Below are 15,210 nucleotides of genomic sequence, written 5' to 3'. Positions count from 1 at the left end.
AACAACACCACTACTAAACATTGGTGTGACCTGAAGGAAATGCAGATGTTCTTTACCAATGCTTGGACTCTAGTACAAATGAGATGTTATAAATATATCATACCTGTGAAAGACAACTGATCTGGGAATTTTGGCTATGAACCTGGGGCTGATCAGTAAAGTAAAGCAAGTATCCTTGTGCAAAAGATGTCCCAAAGTGTCTGGCATCAATCTTTTGCCTACAGGTACTGTAATACGAGATATATAGCCACTCACAGACTCAATACATTCGACATGCTGGTGAATCAGAAGTTACTTGGCTAACAATTAACAAATGCAAGATGTATGTACCTGTTTTGGGATTAACCTAGAGTGAAACTGTTCTGCAGTAAAGTAATAGCAGAAAGGTATTTAATATTGCAACAATATATCGTTCACTAATCATGATGTAGATCTAACATCTGGAATACCCAAGTTTAAAAATGGCATTTGCAGATCTGGGTTTATACCTAGCCAAGATACAAATTGCTTTAAGGTGGGCAAAATTCTCTCTACCTAGCTTTGTTAGTTGGCTGTGTAGCTTGAGCAGTGGTCCACGTCTATTCTTGCACCAGTGTCTAGATGTGTCATAGGAATGCCGAGATTTAGCCACAGTGAGACCTGCAGTAATGTTTCCCTCACACCTGGAATTCATTGAGTATTTGTTGTATCTTAATGAACCAAATACTAAAACCAATTCAGATCAATGTCAGGATCAATCGCTCCTTTTTCAGGATCAATGAAAGATTTAAGCATTTCTACATTGTATTACAGCATAATTAATTTAATATATATGTAACATTTTATCAGCAAGAATTATCCACTCCATCTCCCCAAAATCATAACACTTTCTTAAATATGTTCACTATGTACCCTCTTAGAAAAACTTGTGAGATGTTCATGCTCTGTAACTCATTGTTTAGAGAATGTTACACCCTGCCAAAATGCCCTGTGCTCAACTTTGTCCCTTTAGACTCGTGAAATTTTCTTTAAACATTCCTCTGTTGCACCTTTTCAGGGTGTAGTCGTCTGCTGTAGAAACGCGCAATAAATAAAACAAGTGAAGCCTTTAAACTACAAATGATAATCATGTTTATTTTTGTTCACGTTTAGCTATTAAACTATGTTAGTCTGAAGTTTAACGCAAGGCTGGTTGTTGTTACTAACATAAAAGCATGACATGGTGCCCTCTTTTATCGCACAGTTGTTTCCAAATTCTACATAACAATGTGTCAACACAACCCCAATGGCTGGAGACCTGACATTATCTGTAAGCCGTGTCTAGTCCTGTATTGCGCAGTGGACTCTTTGGACTACGATTTATATTCAGTATTTACTGAGCCATCAACCCTATTTGCTGCTTGTGTCTTTCAGGATTACACAGTCTGGAAAAACGTATTTTCCAAGTCCTCTTTCATCTTAAGTGACATCAAGGAAAGACAAGACATGCTAGTGCACAGCCACGTGCTCTTTATTCTTTAGATGCACACAGTGGGTGGCTTGCAGGCCCTGCACAGCAGAATATAAATGTTCTCTACCAATAAACATGCTGGAGTATGTGATGGGTTGTGTGGTTGTTAGAAGGAGGATAGGGCAATTCATTCCTAAACAAGCAGAGCGGGGATGGGACACTCACATATTTCTGGGACTCTGCCTGCTTTCATGTGCTTACCTGAGCTTCTCCTCTTGTATCATAGAATTATTGGAACGTGTTCTGCATAAACCAGTAGCAGTCTATTGCCTGCATCTTGCAGCAGATAGCAGGTGAATGGGCACAGTTAATGCTCAACATAGCACACCACACACAAAAGCACACAAATGTGACACATTAAATATGTGCAAACAAAAGGTAGCAGTTAGGTCGCAGAGAAATTTTCATTACGTATTGGAGTATTTGGAGTCATTTTGGTAATTTCGCATTACTTTGTAATGCGAAATTACCAAAATTACTCAATTTCTATTTCAAAAAGCTTTATTCGACTTTTACAGCCATAAAAGCAATGTGCAAATCAACAAATACAATTAAATATAAAAATCACAGGTATAAAAGCCAGTAAATCATTAAAAAGACTACCTTGCATCCCCATCAGAAAGTTCAGGTGATAAAAATGGTTAAAAAACATCAAGTTAAAAAGATAAAACCTTTAAAAAATTACTCAATTACTCCAGCTTGAGTAATTAGGAGTAATGTGTGGCATAAATCTTACTGCAGGAGTACAGGAACAATGAACTAAAAGAGAGCGAACAGCTCCTGGATACTGCTGTTTATGTCCGGTAGCCTATAGGGCTATTTTCTTCCTTAGGCTCATTTTAAACACAAGGGCGCATTTTTCACCAACAAATTGTGCTAAATGCTGGTTTGCACTTCTCAATTACATGTAATTGTGAGTAATTTTGCAATAATTGTAAGTAATTACGCTAGAGAGAATTACGCCAGTTAAGCCCACCCTAAGTAACAGACTCAGGTCAAGGGCCATTTTGGCTCACTGAAACTGGAAGGATTCCCTATGCACATACTTGGAGGCTCACATTATGCATGTGCGCCATTCACGCTTCCACAGTACATGGGTGTGTGGCTGCTGTGATGCCATGATGGCTGCTGTATGCGATGCACAGATGCTATAGCCTGTAAGGTAGGTCAGTGAGTTAGTACATTTCCTGTAGAACTCTTATTGGAAATGGCAGGTGCTAACCGAGTAGCAAATCAGCTGGCTAATGTAAGTTTTATGTGGAAAATTACTCAGTCACTTCTGGTGGAGTTTTGTGCTAGGTCAAATTTGTGAGTGGGAGGTGTTTGTAAAGCACAGACAAGTTAAGACGCGCCCTTGAGATTACTGGCCAGCTTCCGACTGGCAGACTGGCCAACGGGCTCTCCAAGCCCGTCGGAAACCAGCCGGAATGTCAGGCTGGTTTCCTTTCTGACCACCTCCATCATAAGGAGGCGGTCTGAAAGGAAAGCACGCTGCCCATTACGATACTGCCATGAAACTTCGACCGCAGGTAGGAGTCTCTACGGGCCGCATTGTAATTGCCCCATAGTTTTTTTGTTTGGCTAGTTCTATAAACATTTCACAAAATGCTTTTCCATTTCATTGACCCTTTTTTACGTCGCTGTAAAGACAGTACGCAGGCTCTCCCTCAGGGCTAAATACACAATATCTTTGTGACGGTTTGGGAAACAACAGACATGTTAGGACTATGAAGTTCCCTTGCTTGGCTGTGAAGGTCATCTCTGCTTTGTAATCCCCTTCTGTAGATACTTAGGGCCTTATTTATGTGGCCTTGTGACAGTTTTGTGCTGCTGTAGCATCACGTTTTGTGACGTATCGGTGGCGTAAAACATGCCTGCTGTTGCGTCCTATTTACAAAGTGATGCGTCACTTTGTAAACTCCTGTGCTACATTATACCTGCATCAGGTAAAATGTATGCAGGGGGACATTCCAACGCAAGTAAGCCTCATAGAAGTGGAGCAGTGAAATCTATGAGATTTCACTGAACCACTTCTAGGACGCAAATGTGTCAAAACCTTATGCCTGCCTCATGGCAGGCATAAGGGTGACACAGTGCTATATCCATAGCTCTCCCCCTGCATTGCTGGAGTTGCGTCACGCTTCCGACACAACTCCAGCAATGCGTCACTTTTGCACCGACAGATACGTCTGTAAAATTCCTTGCTACATGATGCATCATACAGTAAATATGACGCATCCATCATGTCGCAAGGAGGGCACAATGAAAAGTGACGCATCGGTGTTTTCACACAGCGATAAATTACTTTTCATAAATGAGGCCCTTACAGTTCAGAAGCTGTTTCCTTTGCATTTTCAGTCAGGTGTGTCTTCTATTAAAGCAGTGGTTGCAGCCTTGAAAGAGACGTCCGCCCTCCACCCTCTGCCTTCTTTAACAAACTACCCTGCAATTAATTTGCAGAATTACTGCAAATGTACAACAACCATGCCCACTTTCATGTACATTATCGGGTATAATGTAGTAAATATGTTCTTGATTAATTTGATTTTTGTGTCTATAGTGGCACAGTGGATGAAAAACTATTGGTTGGAACACTTCCCAGAGTGATTGACAGTGGTTAGACTATTTACAAGCACCCTTCTCATCACCTTTTGTGTGTCTTATGTAACACCCTAGGTGGCCAAGTGTATGTCACGAATGTTGGTCTCTTCCTCACTATACCACAGGATCCAAGCCATACCTCCGTAACAAGGTCTCAAAACAAGGCTGAAACTGGTCTGGGTTGCTTGTGTTCTCTTCTGGAGGGACTTCTCCTAGCAGTTCAAAATGGACGGTTCCCATGAGGAGCAGGGTCTGTGCTGATTTGAATAAAAAGGGGCCTCTGTCTAGAGTCGTACATTGTATGGATAACAATTGGTTGCAAAAATATTACCATGACTGCAAGCATTCCTCCCATCACTTTTTGTGTATGAATGGAAAATAACATTTGCAAGTATAACTTATGTGCACAAGTCACCAAACCTACACCTGCATGGATTATCAACAAAGTGTTGCTAAAAGATACACCGAAATCAGATACAATGTTGCAATTCTTCCTTTGAAACTTGGTGATGGTGATAGTCTGTTAAAGTTTGATAACAATGTGTTTATATGTCTAAGCAGGATCACTTGCTGCTAAAGTAATAGCCATAGCATATCATTTAATTGAAATAACTTGAGAATAATACGAAGGGATTTGGTCCAAAAATGCAACTTTGAATGTGCATTTAATTTTTGGCAGTGATATACGATCTGATTGTCTGTATGCATTTTTTATTTATTGAAACAGGTTATTTGGTGTCACTTCTTTGATTCAGACAGACTGCTCCGTCCCATGGAAGATCATAACGAACCCAACCCTCAAGTGGTACCATCACGCCAACCCCATTGTTCTCTTGGTGATGTACTACACACTGGCCACTCTGATTCGTCTTTGGCTACAAGAACCTATTGTAAGTGAGCTATATACATATATATATATATTTTTTCATTTGTATTGTAAAACCACAGGAAAGGCAAATTTGCTGTTTCTGAACTTGGGAAATCATTTTATGATGTAATTTGGTACACAGAATAAAGACATTGTTGTTTGCCAAATAGGAAGGAATATATGACATCATTTATTTATTTATTTATTTATTCAAAGTTTTATATAGCGCGAACAAGATCTTTACAGATATCAGAGCGCTTCACAGAGGTAGGGGCAACAGGAGGGTGACTAAACAGACTAATGGGAACAATATAATAATCAGAAGCATATTAGGATAGCAGTCATGTACAGATAAGATACCAATAAACAATCTGGTAGCCAGTAATATAGGACGGCGCAAAGTCATTGATCCAGCTACAATAGGGTTCAGGTAAACTTTGGCTGTAGGGATGGCTTATACCATTTTCCTAGAATTAAAGAGAACAAGGGGTGGGGGCATCAAGAGGGTGAGTAAACAAACTAGTGTGTACCATATAGTGGTCGGTAGTAGGAGAGTAGCATAAAAGGGTCGCAATCAAGTAAGGATATAATGCCAATATACAGTCAGGTAAACAATGATAAAAAGCGATGCAGAGTCTCTGATCCAGCAACCTTAAAGTTCAGGTGAACTTGGCCATAAGGATGGTTTTCACCTCTTTCTTGAAGAATGCAGAGGAGGAGATAAGCCTGGTTTCAGGAGGGAGCGCATTCCAGATCCTGGGTGCCATTCCTGAGAAGGAGCGTTTGTATGTTTTTTCCTTCCGGAATCTACAAGGTTTCAGGAGTAGACTTTTTGCACTTCTGTTGGATCTCGAGCCTCCTGATAGATACAACTTTCGGGCGAGGTAGTTGGGTGCCTTGTGGTGTATGGCCGAGTGTGTCATAACGGCAATTTTTAGCTGTATCCTGGCTTCAAAAGGCAGCCATTTCAGGGATTTTAAGTCTGGGGATATATGCGAGTGTTTTCTTGAGTCAGTAATGAGTCTCGCGGCAGCGTTCAGGGAGGCTCTTAGGGGTGCGGTCGTTGATAGCGGGAGTCCGCTGAGGGCCACAATTCCATAATCTATGCGGGGGATGACTAGTGCTTGTACAGCAGTTTGAAAGTCCTTGGCCGGGAGGAAGGGTTTAAGTTTCCTCAATGTGTTGATTTGGAAGTTAGCTCCTTTAGTTGCTTTGCTAACGTGCTGCTGCATGTTGAGCTTGGCGTCAAGAGTGATGCCTAAGGATTTCGCAGAATCCACGATGGTGGGTTGGACATTGAGTGCTGTAAGGTGATTAAGCCAGATTTGGGTGGTAGTAATTTTCGCAGGAGGTGAAATCAGTAGGAACTCAGTTTTCAGAGCATTTAGTTTGAGGTGATTAACGGCCAGCCAAGATTGAGTGTTTCTAAGTGTGGAGTTCAGAAGTTTGATATCTTCCGGGGATTGTAGCTTTAGGTAAAGTTGTGTGTCATCAGCATACATATGGAATTGTACATTGGATGCTTGGAGCAAGGTGGCGAGAGGTTCCATGACGAGGTTGAACAGTGTGGGGGAAAGGGAAGATCCTTGTGGGACGCCTAGATCGACTGGCACAGGTGAAGACAGCACATTGTTGATCTTGAACCTCTGAGACCGGTTATGTAGGAAGGACGTAAACCATTTGAGAACAGTTCCAGATAGACCCATTCTAGTGTTTAGCAACTCCAGTAGGTTCTCGTGTTTGACCGTGTCAAATGCGGAGGAGAGATCAAGAAGGATGAGGAGGCAGGAATCATTGCGATCAAGGATTTGGAGGGCGTCATCAATTATGTGCGTCATAGCCGTTTCCGTGCTATGTTTCGCTCGGAAGCTTGATTGATGAGGGTTGATGAGATCGAACTGGTCAATGTGTTTTGTTAGCTGGAGTTGTACACATTTTTCCAGCAGTTTGGCCAGGGTGGGGATATTGGTGATAGGGCGGTAATTGTTCAGGTCAGACGGGTCAGCTGTAGGTTTCTTGAGTATAGGCGTGACTTGCCCCACCTTGAGGGAGTCTGGGATGAGACCTTGTTGGAGGGAGCTGTTGATGATTTTGGTCCAAAGTGGGAGGAGCAAGGGGATGAAGTCTTTTACAGCATTGGCAGCTAGGGGGTCTATGAGGTGATTAGAGGGCTTCAAGGTGCCGAGCACTTTGTGTAATGCTTCTTCAGAGTAGGTGTCGAAGGACAACCATGATGCGTTATTCTTAGGTTGAGTGTTAGACATTCTGGTGTGCCTGGGGTATCGGCTTACGTCATTGATGAGGTCACTTCTTATGTTGGCGGTCTTTAACTTAAAGAAAGTAGAAAAGTCTTCGCAGTGTGGGGTATCGCTTGTTGTGCTGTTTGATTGTAAGGGTTGTGTCTTGGTTTGAGTTTTGATTAGTTCGAACAGTTTTTTGGGCATGTTTTTTGCTTGGTCCAGCTGGAGGCTTAAGAAGTCAGACTTTGCGCGCTTTATTTTCCGAAAGTAGGCATTTCTCTTGTTTTTAAGCGTTTTGAGATGCAGTGAAGAGGGGTCAGATCTCCAGGTGCGCTCTGCCAGACGCATAGCACGCCTGTCATCATTGAGCCTGCCGTCATACCAGGGGTTTGAGTTCTTGGTGGAGACTCTCTTCAGTTGCAATGGGGCGGCTTCGTTGACTATTGAGTTCATAGAGCCAAGGTAATGATCGGTCAGTGATTGAACATCCGAGGCGTCCGAAGGGAGAAGGAGGAGATTGCAGATGTGGGGAGGCAGGGAGTTGGGGTTAAGATTCTTCATGTCCCTTTTCCAGATCTTGGATTTGGTAGGTTGAGACGGGTTAAATTTAACTTTTTCGTTGATAAAGAAGGTGATAATGTGGTGGTCTGACCAGTCACAGGGTTGGATCGCCTCCAGTTGGGTAGAGTCCTCTTTGGCGATGATGAGATCGAGTATCGAGCCTTTGTCGTGTGTTGGTCTGTTGCATATTTGGGTGAGGTCAAGCGCATTAAGGAAAGATTTGAGACTATTCACCACTGCGTCTTTCTGATCGTTCCAGTGGAGATTAAAGTCACCCAGGTAGACTTGAGTAATCTGCCGACCGGCATTGGAAGTGATCGTGTCCATGAGTTGTTGGGTGAAGGTGAGGTTGTCCCCAGGTGGGTGATAAATGAGATGTAAGGCACAAACTTGTTTGCCCTCGCTGGTGATCTCGAGGCAGAGGAGTTCACAGGAAGTAAGGGAGGGGGAGGTGGCTTTGGTAACAGAGAGGTTGCTCCTAAAAATGCAGGCCATTCCCCCGCCCGTCTTGCCAGGCCTGTCAAGTCTAATGATGTGATAATTGGGGGGGACTAGTATGTCCATTATCGGTGTAGAAGCTTCAGTTAGCCACGTTTCAGTCAGAATGGCTAGGTCCAGATCCATTGTTGTGACAAGATCCGCGATGTCGGAGGAGTGTCTCTGGGCCGATCTGCAATTGAGTAGGATGCATTTGAGTCTAGGTGTGAGAAGGGTGGTCGAGCCTTCTAGACAGAGGGGGACTTTTCTGAGGTTGTTAGGGACTGAGCCTCTGTTGCTTAGTGTTGGGGGCCTAAGGGGATTTGTGAGAATTGTGGGTATGGGGAGGTGTGTGATGGTTGTGTATTTTACGGGACCTGGGCCAAAAGAGCGAAGGAGGGAGCATAAGTCGCGGTCCGACAGGGAGTTGAGGGCGCGATGGGGGCGGTGGGTGTTATTGCGAGCGGGGATAGTGGGCCAGCGCGGGGAGAGTTGGATGCGCGGGTAATCATTGATTTCTTCAGTGAGTATTAACATGGTCATGCAATTTCAGCAAAATTGTAAATGAACAAATATTTAAGCTTTTGCACAAAAAGACTTGTGCAAACTTGACTGCAGTCCTATCATTGTATCCTCGAAGTACAGGTTTAAAACTGCTAATTCGACCTGTCAAAAAAGCCCTTTTTGACAGGCCTACACCTTACTTTTAAATATTAAAATGTCACCCCTAAGTAGGCCATAAGGCAGTGTGCATGGTATGTAAAAGTAGGATGTTTAAAAGTTTAATTTTGAACATATTCTTACAGTAAAAAGGCCTCAAAAGCTATTTTTGCTGTAGCAGGGTTGGTTGTTACATTGGGATATGCTATTAAATCTAATATTGTTGTCCCCGGCTAGGAAACAACTGCCAATTCCATTCTTGGACTTTTTAAAGTACTTTGTCAGTTTTGTAATAAATATTTTGAAAAAGATACTTTTAAAAAGTAATGTTTTACCTGACTACATGTTCTGGAACCCCATTTGAATGAGGTCCAACTGTCATGTGGCAGCTGAATAGCCCCCTTGTTGAGGTGGAAAAACAGTTTCCTGAGCAGAAAAATGTCTTGGTGCGGGGAGGTATCCTATTCCTCTGGCAGGATGACCATCTGGGCTGTGTGCAGGAACTTCATTAACTTCAAAGAGGACATACCTCTGGGGTGGGCACTAGGGCCGTAGTTTGCTGAGTTTTGTCCACTTTGCATTACGCTTGCAATGTGGAGTTCTGGCCAAATTCTGCCAACTGCTATATGGCAGAGTTATTCTTGCATGCAGAGCACAAGTGAAATTTGACATTTCCTAGCATGGTTTTCGGTCGCTAGAAGGGTACCTGGCAAGATTTCTCCAACATGGGAGGTTATGGGAGGTCGCAACTGCTCACGGTCAGAAAGCTGGCGCTCCAGTAGAAAATCTACTTGAGCTGCAGAAAATCATCTCAAGAAGCTGCACCCTCTGGCATGCCATGTGGTGCCATTCACGCTGATTTTTCAGTGCTAAATCACAGGACAAGCAAACCGACGTGTCTATTTCTGCCCATTCATGGAATTCTAAATAATCTTACTGAGTGTTTTTGTGACTCTGTGAGTTCCACCCAGACCAAGTGGGTACACAAGCTCTGCACAAGAGTACATGGATTTCATTGTCTTGGATCTGGGCAGATAGGGATACTGTGGTATTGTTTGCAGTAGGGCACACAGGAACTGCTACAAATCTAGATAAGGTTAACCCTGGGAACCTTTACCCTATTGGGAAGGGAGGGGGCAGTAGTCAGCCACCACAAGCAAGTGCCAAGGAATAAATGTGGCACCCACTGAGCATCCTCTTCAGAACCCTGCTGGACTTGTTGTACTGCACCTTCTGTTGAGACCTGTGAGGAGACTCAAAAGGCTGCATCTTCTCCCACTTGTAACCACGACAAAGACGTGGACTCCAAGGGTCAGTTGGAAGATCTCCTGTAAAACTGCAAGGACTCATCAAGCAGCTAGAAGCCCTTTTTCTGAAGAGCCCAGGTAATCATTTCCAACTGGACCTGACCTGGACCCTACTGGGGCTTCTGCCTGTGTGAGTCTTTAATCCCAAGTGCTGTTACTGAGGTCCTGGGACCATCGGCTGTGTAAATGGGTACGTCTCCTAACATCCTGAGAAACCTGTGACTTAGACACTTTTTGGCTCCTAAAACCTTTGGAGGACTGGAAAACCCCTATTATGGCAATCTGATAAAAGTGGGTTGCTGCTGGGCCAAAGATTTACGTTGTTCCAGCTCGGAGCTTATATGCAATGAAAATCTATTTCATTGAGATGTCGCAAAGAGGGTATCTGGCCTTGTGGATTGGCTATAGCGTGCAGCCTGTGCTCACTGGGGAATGACTGAGTTTGAATGTATAAATCTGCAGCAGCAAGGGACCTCGCTTGGAAGCAAATTTTGAATTTGCCCTGCTCAGAGCTGTACCCCAAAATACAAAGGCTTCACCAAAATCTTTATTTTATGGATGTCCACAGCCTGCTGCCTGGCCTCACTAAGGATTGTTGACTTCTATTCCAGAGACTAAGTCAGAAGGTAAAAAGTCCAACCAGCCCGAACCTGGTTTCTGTATCTGACATTTGCTTCATCACAATCCACCTCAAATCGTGCCTAGGTCCAGGTCAATTGGAACCAGATGACAACAGTTGATCCTCAATGCTTTTTGGGACTTTTCTTAAACTGAAACTGTAAAAACTCTTCCTTTCCGCTCCTTTAATTGGAATTTTATCATTTCCATTTTATTCATTAAAGTATTCTCTATTTTATAAACTGAAGTGGGATTTTTATTTTGTCGTATTTTGGTTTAAAAATGTTCTTCGCTTTAGCCAATCTGCTCTTTGCCGTAGCTATCAGGGTTTGAGATCAGGTTTAAAATATTGAAACCTTACCTGGACTTATCAAGAATAGTGACATAAATTACTTGTGGTGGACTACCATCCACTTCCATAGAAGGTGCCAACTTCACATGAGTATAAGCGCAAGCATTTAAGATCACATTAGTCTTGACATTTTTATTATCAATTGTTGTGTCCTTCTTGCAATATGAAATATTCACTTTTTTTTTTACTGTTCAGTATGAGTGAGCATTGTTCTTGCTCTATTGGTAAATGTTTGCTGTCTTCCTTTCTGTTGAGCTTCAGAACTCGCTCTTGTCCCTGCTACTTTATATAATCAGTATGAAAGAGATTAATATGAGGTGAGAACATATAAATGAGACTACTTCCTTTATGGTCACATATTTAACAACATATTCAATAGGAGTTTTAGCCTGCCTTGTCACAGTGTATAGCCATGCAGTGGCTTTAACAATGGTTTAAACTAGTTGTGGTCCTCCCAGTAGATCAATTATAGATGTATTGCTTTTGCTTTGCTTTTTAAAACTTTCATCTATTACTCCCTGTGCATCCATCTGCCTGCATTACTACTTGATTTGACAGTCTTAAAAGTACCATTGCATGCAATTTGTGTGAGCTTACCAACAGAATGTGCAATGTCAGTAGCTTAGGCATATGCAATGTTCAGAAATAGAGAATCGATTGTTCTGTGCCACAAATGTTTGAGCCTCACCATATAGCAATATCCCTTCAAGGAACTCATACCTTCATGTTTGATGCTTTTTTGGGACTATCAAACAAAAATGATGTCCACTATCTCAGTGGGACCCTAAAAGACTCCACCCAGGGCACACATTATATCAGAATCTTAACCCTTAGATAGATTTATAAATATGGAATTTTTTAATAGTGCTGATATAGCATAAATCAAATACAGGAAATGCACTGCCATTGTTTTCCTGTAGGGCATGTACCCCTTGGTTCCATCATTGTTCCTGGAACTTCCATCAACCCTGAAGACTTCCACAAACCTTGCCAAATTTCTGCAGTGGTAAGTGGGGCTTCCACGCAGGTAGTCCACAAACCTCAAATTTACGGCTGAAGATCTGAGATTTATGGCTGTAGATGTAACATTTTGAGAAATTAAGTTATATACATGACTGAAACACTTTTGGGGAATTGGGTTTTCAGTATTTGCTTCAATAATTATTATTTCTCCAACTTTTGGAGTGTGGGTCGGGTACAGAGACCAGGTTAGTCTTACTGAAAAGTTACTTTCTAAGTCCAACACAAAGAGGTCCGTTCACATTGAAGGAGTCTGCAAAGAGAAGGCTGAGCGTCGCTGTGGTACAAAGAGCTGGATGAGCATTACAGATTGTAGTTGCTGTAGCTTTGAGTTGGAAGTTGTCCCAAGCTGTTGTTGTAGCGCAAAGTGCAGGCCTTGCATTGCGGGTCACCATGACTGTCATTGTAAGCTCGAGGATCAGATTTCATTGGAGCTTCACGTTGGTAGTCATCGCTGGTGTCAGAGTTTTGGCATGAACAGGCCCGTTTGCGGTCGCAAGGAGCCCAAACGTCAGGATTTTCACTTTTATTCAGGAAAGGTACACTCTGATGGCAGCTAAGGGCCCAGGATCTGGGGAGGGGAGGCATGTCTTGGGGATCAGGCAGTCAGACTAGCAGAGGACAGCAGTGCTCAGGCATATCCAGCTGGAGGTCCAAGAACATCGAGTTGTGGTAGGTCAGTTGGACAGCGACAAGGAAACCTCTGAAGCTTGTTGTGTTACTGTAGCTCATAAAGGAGGTCAGCTAACTGGGTGGTTAGCCTGTGATTAATATAAGCAGGTCCAATCTTCCTTCCTAGACAGCACAACAGTCCTTCAAGCAGCGGAACAGTCATCTGGCAACAGGGCAGTCCCTCTTCTGTAACTTCCACAGGTCCTTGAGTGTTATGAAGTATGGCTCTTGAGGTCCAATAGTTATACTTGGTGCCAGCCTTTATGTGAGGAGACACACTATACATCTGATTCTGGTAAGTTCTTCCCATTCCCATTCCCCTGTCAAGGCTCCAAACTGTCAGGAGGTAAGAAAAGTCAGGACAGGCCTGGTGTCATGTTCCTTTGTGTGTGCTGGAAGCCCTTTGAACGTTGAGTTCCACGGCCCATTCACAGCATTTTGTCCACAGCTAAGCCCCTTTGTGTCACTGTCTGGAAGCAATACACAACCCTCAATAGCAGAGCCACTCACAGTCATGTGAACGAATATACTGGCAGATAGCACAATGACTGGGACAAGAAAATGACCTAATTTTTTTTATAAAATGCACCCTCCCCTATGAGCATTTAGGGTCTGCCTCAAGATGACTTATAAGTATTAAAAAGGAAGACTTAATCTCAGCTAAAACTTTATTATGCAGGTTGAAATGGCAGTTAAAAACTGAACTACAGGCTGCCATGGCAGGCCTGACAGATTTTAAAATGCTACTTTAGCGGAGGAAGCACTAAATGCTGCAGGCCCAATAGTATCATTTAATTTACAGGCAATAGGTACATTAGTACCATTTCCTAAGGACGTATACATTAATTAAATGTGCTAGTTGTACCATGCTGTAGGATGAGAGTGCAAGCACTTTACCACTGGTTAGAAGGTAAAAAGTGTGCAGAGTCATAATGCCAGCAAAACAGGTTCCGCAACAGAAGGCAAAGAGTTTTAGGGAGACCCCGCAAAAAGGGCCAGGTCCAACGTGTCCCGTTAATTATGTTTTTTTGTACATGCACATACTGAGATCTTGTTTTGTCCAGAGGGACAGCACAAAATGGCAGCCACTTTAACTCTGAAGTTGTGAAGGAATCTTTTACACAGTAGACAAAATGTTGGACATTTACAGCAGAGTAAAAATGGACCCTTGCTTCTTCTATGACGCAGCAAAATTACTTAGGAAATGTGAAGACAGACTAGTACACATTGATCCTTTGCCTGGTGCATTGGCAATCTACTAAACAAAAACAGCACAGTCTAGTGAAGATCACCTCTATTGAAAGATGATGGCATCAGGGAGTAGACAGAGGGGAGCCAGGAAGGACAATCTGAACCTATTCAGCAAGAACCAGGATGTTGGACAAGTTGAGGACCAGATCTCTGAGGGTACATGAAGGCCTGTTCAACTGGCGTCTAAGGATCAAATGCAGATGTCTAAAGGCATCATGAAGATCTCTCAAGACCAACTGGTTTTGTCTCAAGGCAAGGTCTGAAATCCAGATGAGGTTTTCTAAGGGTGAAACATGTCTCATGTAAAGACTTGCTGGAAGTGTCTGAGGTCACACCTCCAAGGGTGTCTAAGGGTTGGCAGGTGGAGTGTTAGGAAGATCTGGGAGTGACTGATGGCACGCATAGTTTCTCTGAGGGTATGTTGGAGGTATCTGAGGACACACAAATTGGGCGTTGAAGGCTTATTGGGTCCATTTAAGGATAGCAGAAAGAATGGGCTTTCTGAGGATCATTATTGTTAATTCCAGGGACTTACTACAGGTGTCTGAGGGTAAACTTAGTGTCTCTAGGAACATATCTGAGAATATTAAAGACAAGTGTTTGTGTCTGAAGGCATGCTGAGAGGCCACAGGATATGCCTTAATCGTCAGGTGGCATAGTCAAAGGGACAGACTCATTGCCAGCTAGAATTTTCTGATTGATGTTTGTGGGGCTCTGAGTGTGGTAATTGGTGTCTTAAGGGAGTATGAGGGTGTCTAGTTGCTGGTGTAGGGACTCCAGTCTCCAACGTTCTGCTTGGAATTTACAGAGACAGGCAATAGGTCTTGTAAAGGCATCTAGTGGAATCCAATAACCAGCGGGGTTGTCCAAAGGTGTGCCAGGAGCTTGCAGAGGTACCTAATGATTAAATAAGGATGGCTGAAGGCCAGTGAGATCTTCGAGGCCCGTTCATGGAATTTTAGTGTGGTTCTGAGGTGTGTGATAGTAGGCTAGGGTTGCTTTAAGATAGACCAAATATATCTACAACCTTTTTGAGGGTGTATGATGGCCTGCTAGTAGTGTCTGATTAGAAGCCAAGGATTTGGGAGGGCCAA

At 43.1% G+C, this 15,210-nt stretch overlaps 1 protein-coding gene across 2 annotated transcripts in view; it reads left to right on the top strand.

Annotated features, from left to right (window-relative positions):
• PIEZO2 (piezo type mechanosensitive ion channel component 2) overlaps positions 1-15,210 on the top strand; it is a 1,179,452-nt gene that overhangs the window by 701,566 nt on the left and 462,676 nt on the right. For both annotated transcript variants that reach the window (XM_078688152.1, XM_078688151.1), the window contains exon 8: positions 4,818-4,980. In XM_078688152.1, the coding sequence (XP_078544278.1) occupies positions 4,818-4,980 (163 nt within the window). The remainder of the gene's footprint in view (positions 1-4,817; positions 4,981-15,210) is intronic.

This window comes from Lissotriton helveticus, chromosome 4_1 (assembly GCF_964261635.1).
Source record: "Lissotriton helveticus chromosome 4_1, aLisHel1.1, whole genome shotgun sequence".
Taxonomy (NCBI): domain Eukaryota; kingdom Metazoa; phylum Chordata; class Amphibia; order Caudata; family Salamandridae; genus Lissotriton; species Lissotriton helveticus.
The sequence above is the reverse complement of the archived record's forward strand: the minus strand, read 5'-3'. Positions and strand labels throughout refer to the sequence as shown.